General features: G+C 51.7%; 4 protein-coding genes across 4 annotated transcripts; 2 read left to right on the top strand and 2 right to left on the bottom strand.

Moving 5' to 3' along the window:
- Positions 1–1,782: 1,782 nt before the first annotated feature.
- LOC118510192 lies at positions 1,783–3,693 on the bottom strand. The gene is made up of 3 exons (XM_036051715.1): positions 3,535–3,693; positions 2,174–3,463; positions 1,783–2,097 (listed from the first exon to the last, which is right to left on the bottom strand). The coding sequence occupies exons 1-3, from the start codon at positions 3,577–3,579 to the stop codon at positions 1,879–1,881; spliced, it is 1,554 nt and encodes a 517-aa protein (XP_035907608.1). The 5' UTR covers positions 3,580–3,693; the 3' UTR covers positions 1,783–1,878.
- A 438-nt stretch (positions 3,694–4,131) lies between these two features.
- LOC118510191 lies at positions 4,132–6,489 on the bottom strand. The gene is made up of 3 exons (XM_036051714.1): positions 5,801–6,489; positions 4,471–5,733; positions 4,132–4,385 (listed from the first exon to the last, which is right to left on the bottom strand). Exons 1-3 carry the CDS (start codon positions 5,843–5,845, stop codon positions 4,173–4,175), a joined length of 1,521 nt encoding a protein of 506 aa, XP_035907607.1. The 5' UTR covers positions 5,846–6,489; the 3' UTR covers positions 4,132–4,172.
- Positions 6,490–6,850: 361 nt separating this feature from the next.
- Positions 6,851–8,672, top strand: LOC118510190. The gene is made up of 3 exons (XM_036051713.1): positions 6,851–6,970; positions 7,039–8,325; positions 8,417–8,672. Exons 1-3 carry the CDS (start codon positions 6,935–6,937, stop codon positions 8,618–8,620), a joined length of 1,527 nt encoding a protein of 508 aa, XP_035907606.1. The 5' UTR covers positions 6,851–6,934; the 3' UTR covers positions 8,621–8,672.
- Positions 8,673–9,623: 951 nt separating this feature from the next.
- On the top strand, positions 9,624–11,610 carry LOC118510189. The gene is made up of 3 exons (XM_036051712.1): positions 9,624–9,750; positions 9,886–11,157; positions 11,247–11,610. Exons 1-3 carry the CDS (start codon positions 9,706–9,708, stop codon positions 11,454–11,456), a joined length of 1,527 nt encoding a protein of 508 aa, XP_035907605.1. The 5' UTR covers positions 9,624–9,705; the 3' UTR covers positions 11,457–11,610.
- The last annotated feature ends 1,476 nt before the right edge of the window (positions 11,611–13,086 follow it).

Genomic DNA, 13,086 nt, shown 5'->3' with positions numbered 1-13,086 from the left:
TCCATCCGTTCGATGCGTCTGCCATCTTCCAGCGAGGGGACCGATCATTGGCTGGTAGCCGCAACGCGACCATCCATCGAGCTCGAAATGGCAATGGCTGATCTGATTACGTACGTTTCGGGGTGGAAATAATATTTTAAATTTAAACATTTCTCAACATAATAACGTTAATAATAGTCGCACACCCGGTGGCCGCCTGGCATCCTCCCAGGAGGAATCCAACCTCGGTGCGGACCGTGCCGGTGCTCGGTGTTCGGATGCCCAACCGTGGCGGCTTCTCGGGTGGAGGCGTATTTATAGCGGGCCCCTCCCGAGTGCCGTACTACTTGAGCTGATTTTCCGGAGGCGAACCGAAGGACGCACCGACACGCCGGATGGGGTTTCGATGTTTCGTAAAGACTCGCTGTGCGCTACCACTTTTTCCAAAGCGGGCAACAGCAGCCGGGGAAGACGGCAGGGCGTGCACGGGGAGGATCGGGGCCCGGTTTCGGGTGGGATGGTACGCGATCGCTTGCGACGACGGCTTCAAATGATTGTCTATTAATAATCTGTAAATCATATAAACTGTTTCTTGCTCTGCCCAGCGAGTGTACCGATCGAGGTGGCAACCAGCATCGTTCGGGTGTATCTTGACGCCGTTTCGGGGGAACCGCACGGTTGCACCGTCGGACTCGGATCGCCAATAAGAGGGCTGGTGGCGCTTGTGGGCATTCGAGGGATGGGTTTTTTTTTCACGAGAGATTGTGAATAATAGAGATGAAACCAACTGTTGATTAAATATGACGATTTGCCAATTAAATTTAAAACAACCGTCAGAAGCCGTGAACATTGATCAGTGTTTTTGAAGGATTCCTGTGTTTTTGGAAGGTTGTATTGGATGAAAACTTTATTTATGGCCAGTCTTTTGGTCATCCTGGTCACGGCTCCAAAAGTTGGAAGTTGATGTAGTTTTATGCTTACGAAGTATAAAGAAATCAGATGTTTTTGAGATTAAATTTACAAGGACGCAAAACGATCTGGCATTGCCACGATATCCTGGTCACGGCACCACTAACAAAACGTGCCGAGTAACAGCCACGGTTTCGCCTCCTCCTAGTACTCTTCGATATCTCACTGTACCTGTCCTGTTTTACTCTCTCTCTCTCTCTCTCTCTCTCTCTCTGTATCGCTCTCTCTCTGTTGCTCTTAGCTAGCGGCTACAGATTTGTTTATTTTTAAGCCGGGGCGCAAATCTGTTTACTGGCTTGCCGACGGTAGCAGACACGCGCTTTCTTTCGCTTTTTCACTTGTTTTGAGAACGTTATGCACTGAAGACGGGCACTGGTGCGAGGACTGACCTCTTACGAATTTGATTTTGTGGTTACGGAGAAAGATGAGCTGTTGCAATGTTCTCCATTCTATTAAATTGTTGCTATTTTTGAGCAGTGGACTACTAAAGTTCATTTAAATTAAAATGAATCACATGGAACCTCCAAAACAGCTATCATAAGCAAAAATTCATCGAAATAAGTCGCTTACAAAAAAAGATTTTTATTTTTAAACCGCTTCAAACATTTTCATGTGCAATGTGCATCATTACGGAAAAAGAAATCTGCTGTATCGAGTTGAAAAAGAGAGCTGTAGGGGCAGATCGTTACCGAGCTGAGTGATCGAACCCGAACACAACAGATGGGCCGAAAGGCGAACGGTCCATTTTTTTTTCAAGAACAGGTCGAGAAGGAAGTCGCAATTGTTGGAAATAGATTATGAATAAAGTAAAAGCTGCTCTTCAAACTAGCTTGGGCTTTTCTCACCGTTTTTAGCGTAGCATCGGTAACCGTGCGGTAGCATAAAACTTTATTTCCAGTTTGACATGTGTCTTTAATGTACTGCCTTTATTTAATTAGCTCCGTCATCCGCCGTCGGACCGTCCTTGGCACAGCTTCGGATATCGTTTGTCAGGTTAGCTTCGGTCATCTCGACCAGGCTCATCTTCACCAGCTCGATGCAGATCAGGAACCGATTCGTGCTGGCTACCGTTTCCGTTTCGATCACCTCGAACAGGGCTTGGATCTTGAGCTCGAACTCAGCCGCAATGTTGGCGTAGAAGTTAGATAGCTATAAGTAAGCAAATGGGGACTATTGTTAGTACGCAGGAACACTCCCTAGCATCGGTTAAATAGTCGAAACTTACCGCCAGGACACACTCATTCAGCGCGCCGGGCACTGTCAAGGAATCGCAAATGGTTAGCTCTGCAAGGAGATCTTCAAAATCCGAGATCAGCAGCTCCCTCAGCGCGGGCAACGATGCCTGCAGGGCCTTTAGGCGTGGAATTTCCCGATCAAAGCACAGCGCCGCATTGTCCCCGAGTGAGGTTAGGAATCCGAACACCAGCCCGTAGTACTTGTTGAAGCAGAACTGTGCGTATTTGCCGTTCTCAATCACGGTGAGGATCAGGCTGTCCAGCAGATCGGACGATATCTGGCCGGGGGTTGTGCTTTGGCCGAGGGCTTTAGATATCGCGTCGATAAGGTCCGCCAGGTGCTTGTCCATCGCAGGGTAGCGAATGGTGGCGAGCTTCCCAAATGCCGCGGTGAAGCTGCCCAGCGCATCGTTCAATTTGCCAATGTTCGTCGAGCCGGCCAGCTCCGTGAGTTCGCTGATTTCGGTCTTGTATCCTTCGAAGTCGGTGGAGTATCCGTTGAGGCCCGTTTTAACCTCGTCCGCTATCGCATCCGTAACGGTTTTGACCGAACTGATGGATTGCGTAGTGGTGGCGGCCGATTGCTGCAAGGCCTGGACCACCAGCAGCACGTACTTGTCGGCCAGATTAATGTTCTCCAGCGTACTGTCGATCGTGTACTTCACAACCGGCAGGTACGCCTTCAGCTGGTTGATGGCAAACACGACGTTATACAAGAACGCTGGCTTGACGTGCTGCTTCACGAACTGATCGGTCAGTGACTCGATGCCAAAGGCCGCGCTAATGGCATCTTCGATAGCCTTCTTGAGGGCGCCCAGCTTTGCGCTAAGATCGTCCAGTCCTAGCACGATCCGGTTGAAACCATCGGTCAGCTGGTGGGGTATGTAGTCGAGACCTTCGCTGCTGTAGTGCGTCTTAAGGATGGCTTTGATCTCCGCTATCGCCAACGGGAGCTGCACACCGATTGTACTTTTCGCTTCCGCTATCTTCGTAAGCACCGGCCCGAACGCAGCGTCCACATCGCCGGACACATCGGACACGAGTGCGGTCACGAGCGGCACAAGCTCGGTGCCCAGGTTCACCGTGACCGACGCCACATTAACCATCACATTTGCCAGCTCCTGCGTGCCTTTATAGTTCGCCTCCACGGTGTAGGGTGTGTTGTCGTCGATGGCTTCCAGCACGGTTTTCGCTCCTAGGGCGGCGAGCGACACTTTGCCACTGTTCGTGATCGCAAGGCTGATGCCAAAGTCTGGTTTGGCGAGAGCCAACGGCAGAATCTAGCGGAAGAGAGGGATAGTAGTGAGCCTACAGTACGCCACCAACAATCGCCCGCGATCGTGTCGCCTACCTGCAGCAGGCTCTGCACGCACAGAGCAAACGCTAGCAAGCGCATCTTTCCGAGATCACGATCGTTCGTCTAGAGCGGTATATGGGCAGCAGCAACTTCAACGAGAACCACCAGTATGTAGCAAATGGATCCAAATCTCACCGCCAAACGGCTTGAGAATACTGCTACGTGGTAACTGAGCTGCTGATCCAGCTGGAAACGGGCTGCGCAGTGTGTTGCGTACGTCTGTACGTTCCGTGTTTTTCGCGCTCCAGCTGTGCAAAGAGTCACAAAACCAGACCTGCAGACCGTCGCTAGTCCGAGAATTGCAGTGCAGATTTTGGCCCGACTGTGTGCTTTGCCCCTGTTCCATCGTTTGTCTGTCTGCTGGGAGGCTTTGCGGCGCAAGGTTGCGTTAATGGTGAGTTCTGAAGGGGTGACGATCGCAGGACTATTAAACCGAAACGCAGCTATAGTAGCCACAGGAAAAAGGGGCTTGCATCGGTCAAGGAAATAATGCTTCATAGAATTAATGCTCATGAATGAAATATTGGGCCAGAAGGGCTAGGGATAGTGCGTCATCAACTGCCAACCAGCTGTGCAAATAAAACATTGAAATACCACTATAAAGATCGATTTATTTCGTGAACCTGCGTCGCCTAATCGTTTTCAGCCGCCGGTCCCAACTCGCTACACTCAGCAATGTTCTTCATCAGCAGAGGAATTTCCGTGTCCCCGAGCGAGGACTGCGACATACGCATGCAAATCTTCAATCTATTGCTTGAGGCTTTCACCTCACGGCTAACGAGATCGTACCCGTACGCAAACATATCTCCAAACGATTCCTCGAGCCTGGTATAGATATCGGACAGCTGGTACGGGAGAAGAGATGACAGAGAGATGTTAACAACCGCGGAACGTTTGAAAGCTTCGCTTCACGCACAATCCCATACTCACCGAGGCCACACACTCTTCCAAGTTGGTCGCATCAGTAATGCCATTGCACACGGTCAAATCACCCGAGATGTCCTCAAAGTCGAAAAACAGCAGGTTCAACATCAGCTCGACCGTTCTGCGGAAGAACTCCAACCGCTCGACCTCCTTGTCGACGCACTCGCGGGCCTCGATCGCGACCGTTTCGAGCAGGGCGAACAGAAAGTCATTGTACTTGTAGAAGCAGTACTGCGCGTAGTTACCGTTGCCGATCAGTACGGTTATCAGCTCGTTCACCAGATAGCTGTCGTAGATGAAGTACAGCGGCGAGGCGACATCGTACACATCGATCAGCGAATCCTTCAGCGTGTTGAGCGTCGCTAGAATGGTCGGACTTTTGGCGGCGAGCTCGGCCAGGTTGCCGGCAAACAGCCCCAACGCGGTCGACAGCTTGCCCGCGCTGGCAGCAGTGGCGAGGTTCGTCAGGGTAGCGTAGCCCGTCTGCAGATTGCCGAGATCGGTGCTGACCGCCGTCATGGTGTCGGTGATTGCCTTATTGATGGATCCGATGATACCATCGAGATCGGCGGCGATGCTGGACTTTTCACCAATCGTACTGTCAACCTTGGCGGACAGATCGAGCATGTACTGGTCGCCGATCTTGATACCGTCCACCGTACTGTCGATGGTGTACTTGAGCACCGGTACGGTCGCTCGCAGCAGTTGAAGCGCGGTAACCAGTTGCGTTACCATGGAACGTGGCAGATTTTCGCTCACGATGGTGGACGTAATCGCGTTACTGCCCGCCTCGGCAACAGCGTTTGTGGCGCCCGCTTTCAGATCGTTCAGCGCCACCTTCAGTGCCTGCAGTGCTTTGCTGATGTGCGTCAAGCTGTCCTTGAACTTGTCCACCAGCGCGTTGCCGGTCAGCTGCAGGAGCGGGCTCGTCAGCGTGGGTAGAGTTACGTCCGCGAACGTTATAGTGTTGGCCACCGCGTCAACTGCCGCACCGAACATGGTATTCACATTGCCACTGGTATCGCTCGCCAGGTTAGTGATGCTGGTGACGACCGCTGTTCCCAGGGTTTGAAACTCTGTGGCCACATTCGTCACGATCGTTAGCAGGCTGGGCAGCAGCGTTAGCTCGGAACGTATGGCATAGGATGTGGGGTACGTTTTCACCTCGGAGATGATTGTTTTGGCTTCCGTGGCCGCCACTCCGACTCGGTTCGTTCCAGGGACGGGAGCGGCAAGCGCAAACTCGGGACGCGGCTCTGCCGCGGTGTGCTGTGGTGGCGACAGGGAAAACGCTGGTTAGCGGTGCGGAAACAATCCTCGGGATGGGAAGTTTTACCTGCAACAGTGCCAGCAAGCACAACGCTACTATCGAATATCTCATCCTTATCGACGCTCGGGGTGACTAGCTTGAGATGAGCTAGTTTCAAATATGGCCAAGGGATCGATCGTTCGCGAGCTCCAACGTCTCGTACTACATTCAATGCCAAGCACCTTTGCTGCCAGAGCCTAATTCTAAGAATGGAGACGGCGTCGCTCTTCCCCGAACACATGTCAAACAAGCTGTGTCAACAACGAACGCACACACACACACACACACATGCCGTGATAGTGATGGGGGCGGCTGATCGTTCTGAAGCTGGGAGGACTAGATTTCATCGGAACTCGGTAACACACCGCGCAACGGCGATGTTGTTAGTTTCGCATGTTAAAAGGAAATGGTGCGGTTCGTACCAAAAATTGGCCACTTTAAATGGCATGTTTCGCGGTTTAGATTGTATGCAACTAATTATAATGGGGCGTTGTACTATCGTAACGATATTGCTTGGAGGCGACTTTAGAAAATAAATAAATCTGTTCAAATAGTGCAAGGAAAAAGAGGCAGACGATGGCAATTCTTCAGAGCTGTAGAGTAAAGATGAACACAAAATAAGGTTTTTGCGCTGGATTGTTGCTGTTGCATTTTGGTGGAAGACCTTAACAGAGTTCTTCACTCAGGGCGCCTAGTAATATGACAGGCAGACAGTCGCATCTGAAACTTGATTGAAGGTGATATCCGATGAAGAGCAGCTATTCGGAGAAGTTGGAATGTAGGCAGAACATCTTTGTTTCGATGGCTCCTGAGTGCCCGTTTGCTAAATAGAGCCTTACATTATTAGTTAAACAATAAAGGATAATACAAATCATACGCTTGCCCGATCGAAATGTAGTCCATCTCATTAATAAGATTATTTTCGTATAAACAATGTACTGCAGGGAGGTAGCGCGCGCATTGTATTGCAAAACATTACCGAGAAACAATTTTGCGTTATTTGTTCAGATGAGATGAGATGAGACGAGCACACGAAGGCTTGCCGCAGACGCGTGCTGCCAGAACTCAACCAGATCAGCCAAACTTCAGTTGTATACGAAGCGCAGCTTGTAGAAGCATCGAAGCTTCAGAGAACACACTGCTACGGTACTACGCTACGGCATGGATCGTATCGCACTTCTCCTACTACTATTGCAGGTACGGTCCCATGCCTTATGTCGTGTAATAAGACGCGGTTCGAACGTCATTCTCTTACCTACCTGCAGGGTTCGTTGGTCGTCGCCAGTCCCGACTATGGAATAGCGGACAGCGTCATCGGTACCGCGCAGATACTGTCCGGTGTGAACGACGCTTCCACCTACCTAGACACGCTGGCGGCAGGACAACTGGTGTCTGCCACAATCTCGGCCGATGATCCGGTGTCAGCCGTGTTCGGTTTGCCGCGCATCGTGCAGATTCTACAGCAAACCGGCACCTCCGTCTCGCAGGATGGTGACCGCATCGTGACCGCTCTTACAACTCTCACCGAGAGCAGCTCGGGCGATCCGGCCGCACTGTTTGATGCCGCTCTCTCGAGCATCCAGGACGCGCTGACCCACATCACAGAGCGGCTACCGGCGACGGCATCTAGCCTGTCCGCCATCATCGGTAGCAACGTGCCCGATCGGCTGGCGGATAGTTTCGGGCGGATAGAGACCGCGCTGCAGACGCTGAAGACGCAGCTCGGAACGCTCAAGTCATCCATCCTGGCTGCGGTAGCGGAGGCCGGATCACCCGTCTCCATCCCGATGGAAATCCTCAACAAGCACATCACGGCGAAAAAGGTGTACAGTGTGCTGCAGACCGTACGGAACCTGCGTGCCTTTCTGCCGGTGGTACGGTACACGCTCAACACCTCCATCGAAGATGCGGTCGTGGCTGACAGCTACCTGCAAGCGTACGCCTCCATGCTAGCGTCGCTCGATGGCCTGGTAACGATGCTGCTGCAATCGCTCAACGCCGCCGGGCAGAGCTTCTACGGTACGGTAAAGACCGGTATCGAATCACTGGAAGCCACCTATATTAGCATGAAGGAATCGACTCTAGCCCTGCCAATAAATGAAGTGCCAGAGCTGGGAGCAGCGATCGTGTCCATGCTGAACAAATTCACCACCACGCTGGCAGATACGCAGACCAGCGTTCTCTCGGTTGCGACCGAACTGCAGAGCTACCTGAACGCCATCAGGACGATGGTTACGATCACCGATCCGGAGGTGATCTCCATCAGCGAAAGCAAGCTGATCGCTGCACTGATCAAAACGCTCATCGCCAGCGGTCCGTACTCGCGCTTCTGCTTCAACAAGTACAGGGCGCAGGTGAGCGATCTTGCCAACTACCTGCTCGACGAGTTGACCGTGTGCGTCGAGCGTGAGGTGCCGCGGTTGGCAAAACTGGCCGCCTCCGTACAGACCGTGCTCGAGGTGAACGTGTTCGACTTCGAGGACATCTTCGACTGGCTGACTATATGCGACGGTATACAGGAGCCGTCCGACCGGACCGCGTGCGTCACACGGGTAGGACCGTTCCCTTTCGCCAGCGCTGTTATGTTTGTCGCTTTTCTAACGCAACTTTTCCACCCACTTTGCCTTTGCTTTTCCGGCACAGATTTCGCAGTCGTATACGCCGCTGGGAGACAACTTTGCCGACAAGTACGATCTGGTGTTCGATCTGACGACGAGCGAGCTGAACGCGAGCAAACAGCGGGTCAAAATCTGCAACAATCTGTCCAGGCGCTGGCTGGCGGATGGATACATTCCCGATCTGCAGACCGACATCGAGCAGTGCGCACTGAAGGGTCCGAACGAATAGCCACTACCATAGCAATGATAATAAATGCAATAATGATCACCAGTAGACGTAACCCAAAAATCTTGTCCATGTCTCCTGCAACAGAAAGCTCCAAATCTCACTCACAGTAGCGGCGAGGATGTGGGAGCTTGTATGGGCGCGCGCGTGTGTGTGTGTGTATGAAATTCGCGCTAAATGCTTGTGTGCTGTCACTGGAGCTGTCTAGAACAGCTAGACATATTTGTACAGCGGGCATGGCTTTCGGGTGCTTCTTTTTTGCGCTCGCAAAAGGCTTCATCTGTTTGCTGTGTCTGTTCTGTGTCGTATCAGCGTATCAGGGACGTGGCGAAATATTGGCTGATGACCTGATATCGGTACCAGCGATGAAATGAGATTGAATAATGCGATAGGGTGTGGGATTTGTTTGTAGTAAAATGTAGTAGTATGGCGGGAGGGAATTTATCTAATTATAATTCTTACATCGATCGCTAACATATGAAAGGAAAGGGCTTAATTTGTGCCCTTTACGACGAGACCCTCTGTTGAAGACTATGCGCGCACGAGGTTTGATGCAGTGTTGAGCAGAACTGGGTTTACGTGAAACTAGTCGTAAGGGAGATTAGTTGTACATTATAATAACGCAAAATGTTGGAACAAATGCTACCGCATCCTTGCTTGCCCCGATTGATTTGCGTCGAAATGGACCGAAAGAACCGAATGGACACTGGTAAGCGCGTAAGGCGCACTGCGGGTACTGCAGGAATGCGGCTGATACCATCGTACCTCCGCTGAGGACTACAGCGCCCAATTTCGACGCTTCTTCGGTGAGGCGATGCAGACAGGGAGACAAAACATGTGTTAGCCGTTCTACTGAAAACGTGCTGCCGAACGAAGCCCCGATACCATGGGTGGAAATTTTCGACGTACAGGCCGAGGATTGGCTTAGTTTAAACAGCTGCTGCTGGTGCCAAAACCGTACCGATGGCTCGTGTGCTGTGGAAGTGTCGGCGCGAAGGAGCAAAACACAACCACGGTATATAAATGCAGTGGGCAGACGGGATGCAATCAGTTTCTTGTCCTCTTGCTTAGCAGAGAACGTCTACGAAATGAATCGACTAGTGTTAGCGTTCGGTATCGTCTGCTTACTGCAGGTAAGTATCGTGGCGTTTGCCACGCAATCACCAACAAACACGTGCGAGCGTGTCACTGGTGTGAGCGCGCGTGTCTATGTGTGTGCGTATGTGTGTGTGTGTGTGGGTATGTGCTAATTTGTCGTTCGCCAACAGGGACTCTCTGCTGAGCCGAGACCAGAGTTTGGTCTTAGCATCGAAATCGCTGGCAGCAGTAAGCTTACAGCAGTGAGTGATCAAGTGGGCACCATCAAGGGCGAAATCAAGGGACTACTTCCGATCGGTACCATTTCATCCCTATTGCCAAGCCTCTTAACCACAAAGGAAAAGGTCGAAGCCATCATTAACAGTTTTGAGAGTAAGGTGAATGACATCACCCTTGCCTACACCAACTTGCTGAGCGCGTCAAACAATGATGTGGACGCTGCGTTCGGACCCTTCGTGGACGCTATCGGTGCTACACAAACCTTCGTTTCTGTCCAGGGTTTGGCCGTTGCTGACGCTCTGTCCGCGCTTACGTTCACCGGCATCTCGGATCAACTTAAAGATGCGTTCTCGCGCATCAACCTCGGTTTGGGGGACCTGAGAACGAAGACCGTAAGCGTAAAGGACGCTATCCTGGCCGCCGTAACCGCCGCAGGTTCGGACACTGTCACCGAGGAGGGCCTTCGCCAGTTCCTTACTCTGAAGAAGATGTACGACCTGCTGAGGTCTGCTACTACTCTGCGGTCGTACCTGCCGCTCGTGAAGTACATTCTGCTAACCGTTAAGGAGAACCTGGCCGAAGCCGACTCGTTCTTGATGAACCTTAAGGATCAGCTGGCAGGTGATGTGAGCTCGGTGGCGGAAAGTTTCACCTCTGCAATTGATGCCAAAACCTCCGCAATCAAAGATGAAGTGGCAAACAAATTCGCCACCGATGCTACTAGAGCAGATGAAATTTTCGCAGCGGTCAGTGGCTTGACGGGCATTGTAAGTGCTACGAAGTTTAGCGACCTGCAGGCAGCCATGCTGGTGCTGAAAAATTTGTTCACGACCGCTGAACTGTCCGCGCAGACGACCGCTTTGAGTCAAGCGTTCGCCTCCATTACCACTCAGCTCGCATCACGCATCACCGCCCTGCAAGCTTCAGCCAGCGTGACCGATAATCCGCTGGTCATCAGCCTTGTCAACAACCTGGTCGGCAATGATGAATACGGTCGCTACTGCTACCACAAGTACAAAGATTTGGTGGAGAATCTGTTCGACCTGTCCTTCGATGCTGGCTGGCAGTGCATTGACAAGGAGATTCTTCGTCTCGAGCACCTGCGAGTGACTCTCGAGCTTATCTTCGAGCTGCTGGCGTACGACTTCGATGAGGTAGCGTCGCAGGTTACCGTTTGCGACAAGCTCACCAACGCCGACAACCTGAACGCTTGCATCTCATCGGTAAGTAACGCATGTCTGCACAGTGCGCTATACTGCTGCTGCTGCTGCTGCTCGATTAGCCCGAACTCATTGCTCGCTTTCTTTCGCAGCTGTCCTCGTTCTACACCGAGCTGTTCACGGCCACCAAGGCTAAGGTCGGCGTGCTGTTCCAGCTCGCCATCGACGAGGCCGTCGCCGTCGAGAACCGTCTGCTTATCTGCTTCGAGCTGGTCAACCTGGACACGTCCATCACGCAGGTGGCTGAGATTTCCGCCGACCTGGAAATTTGCAGCGTGCAAGGCCCCAACGGCTCGGATTAAGCGTAGTAAATGCAAAACAACATTAGCAAAAAAAACAACCACATTCCTCCTTCCAACGGCAGGCCTATATAAACTGATGGTGCCAGAGAAATAGCTTGAATAAATGCAACGAACCTACTGCACACGACTCTTTCGCAGCTAGAAAAAATCAAAACATTTACTTTTTCTTTCCAAAAGCTCAAACTCACTGCCGCCAAATCTGTTTCGCACTGTCGACGCACATCATGCCGTTTCTGACGACCTTCTGCGGACGAGGGCGAGAAAAGGAGGCATTGGACCAGCTGCACAAACCACCTGTCACAATACGAAGCGGTCGGGGTTCTTGGAAGTGCTACGATACTGCCGAGAGACATGGCGATCTGTATTGCTAAGACCTGAACCAACTGCAAGGTTTTGTTTGGCGAATGGCGAACATGCTAGTTGCTAGGTCGCCTCCAAAGGGATTTGAGGGATCTGGGACTATGTATGGACTGTCTCGAGACAAACCTCTCTGCGGTCAGGTACCGTTACTGCTCGGCCTAAACTGTAGTTATGCTTTACTACCTACAAACCTGGTACAGCAACTCACAACGTAACATGTGAATGTTCTGTCAGTCATCTTCAAACTTCGAAAAAGATGGGTAGATCATCCGACAAAAGCAACCGACACAAACGATCCACAGAACGCCCTTCGTGTCCAGTCTGCACAAGGTCTGCACAAGGTTTCTGTAGGTTGGAAATAAGATCCTGCTAAACATCGGCCTTCCCAAACGTCACTTTGTGCAGAGTCCATGTCCCAGAGGGTCGTATGTCGTGACTAGGGATGGGCAAATTTGGCAAGCCAGTGGAACTGGGTCCAAACGATTCCAAATAACTTTGGAACCAGTTCCAGACAGTAGGTGCAAACAAACCGTCCGTAACCGTTGGAACTGCCGCAATCGGAGGAACCGTCCGGAATCGTCGGAACCGTCGGAACCGTCAGAAGCTGCTGGCGTCGTAGCCACCAAGTAATTAGTGAGTGTCAAACTCGTTTACCATTTTTAAAGCCGCCTATGACAGCATAACCAGGGTAAAAATGTACGACGAAATGAGCTCTTTTGGAATCCCGGCCAAGCTTACCAGGCTTGTACGAATGACAATGGCCAACATCACATGCCAGGCGAAGGTGGATGGAACACTCTCAGGGCCCTTTGCTACCACCAAGGGCCTGCGCCAGGGAGATGGGCTTGCCTGTCTCCTCTTCAATCTGGCGCTAGAGAGAGCCATCCGTGACTCAGAGGTGGAAACTTCGTGGACCATCTTCTATAAGTCAATCCAGATCCAGGCATACGCTGATGACATAGACATCATTGGTTTGAGGCTCTCCTATGTAGCAGAAGCTTATCAAAGGATCGAGCGTGCGGCACAGAACCTCGGGTTGGAGATTAACGAGGCGAAAACCAAAATGATGGTGGCACCACCAGCGGCCCTGCTTACAAACACTGATTTACGCAGGTGTGATGTACAGATAGGTGACCGCACCTTCGAAGTCGTCCAAAACTTCACCTATCTGGGGTCAAAAGTCAGCACCGACAACAACATTGATGTTGAGTTACGCGCACGGGTGCTGGCTGCCAACCGGTCATACTACAGCCTGAGGAAACTTCTCCAC

This window comes from Anopheles stephensi, chromosome 3 (assembly GCF_013141755.1).
Source record: "Anopheles stephensi strain Indian chromosome 3, UCI_ANSTEP_V1.0, whole genome shotgun sequence".
Classification (NCBI taxonomy): Eukaryota; Metazoa; Arthropoda; class Insecta; order Diptera; family Culicidae; genus Anopheles; species Anopheles stephensi.
The sequence above is the reverse complement of the archived record's forward strand: the minus strand, read 5'-3'. Positions and strand labels throughout refer to the sequence as shown.

Coding starts and splice junctions, on each gene's coding strand:
- LOC118510192 (XM_036051715.1), bottom strand. CDS start 3,579: ATGCGCTTGCTAGCGTTTGCTCTGTGCGTGCAGAGCCTGCTGCAG. Junction 3,464..3,534: donor GCGTGCAGAGCCTGCTGCAG/GTAGGCGACACG, acceptor CTCTTCCGCTAG/ATTCTGCCGTTGGCTCTCGC. Junction 2,098..2,173: donor TGAATGAGTGTGTCCTGGCG/GTAAGTTTCGAC, acceptor GCTTACTTATAG/CTATCTAACTTCTACGCCAA.
- LOC118510191 (XM_036051714.1), bottom strand. CDS start 5,845: ATGAGATATTCGATAGTAGCGTTGTGCTTGCTGGCACTGTTGCAG. Junction 5,734..5,800: donor GCTTGCTGGCACTGTTGCAG/GTAAAACTTCCC, acceptor TCGCCACCACAG/CACACCGCGGCAGAGCCGCG. Junction 4,386..4,470: donor TGGAAGAGTGTGTGGCCTCG/GTGAGTATGGGA, acceptor CTCCCGTACCAG/CTGTCCGATATCTATACCAG.
- LOC118510190 (XM_036051713.1), top strand. CDS start 6,935: ATGGATCGTATCGCACTTCTCCTACTACTATTGCAG. Junction 6,971..7,038: donor TTCTCCTACTACTATTGCAG/GTACGGTCCCAT, acceptor ACCTACCTGCAG/GGTTCGTTGGTCGTCGCCAG. Junction 8,326..8,416: donor GGACCGCGTGCGTCACACGG/GTAGGACCGTTC, acceptor TTTCCGGCACAG/ATTTCGCAGTCGTATACGCC.
- LOC118510189 (XM_036051712.1), top strand. CDS start 9,706: ATGAATCGACTAGTGTTAGCGTTCGGTATCGTCTGCTTACTGCAG. Junction 9,751..9,885: donor GTATCGTCTGCTTACTGCAG/GTAAGTATCGTG, acceptor GTTCGCCAACAG/GGACTCTCTGCTGAGCCGAG. Junction 11,158..11,246: donor TGAACGCTTGCATCTCATCG/GTAAGTAACGCA, acceptor TTTCTTTCGCAG/CTGTCCTCGTTCTACACCGA.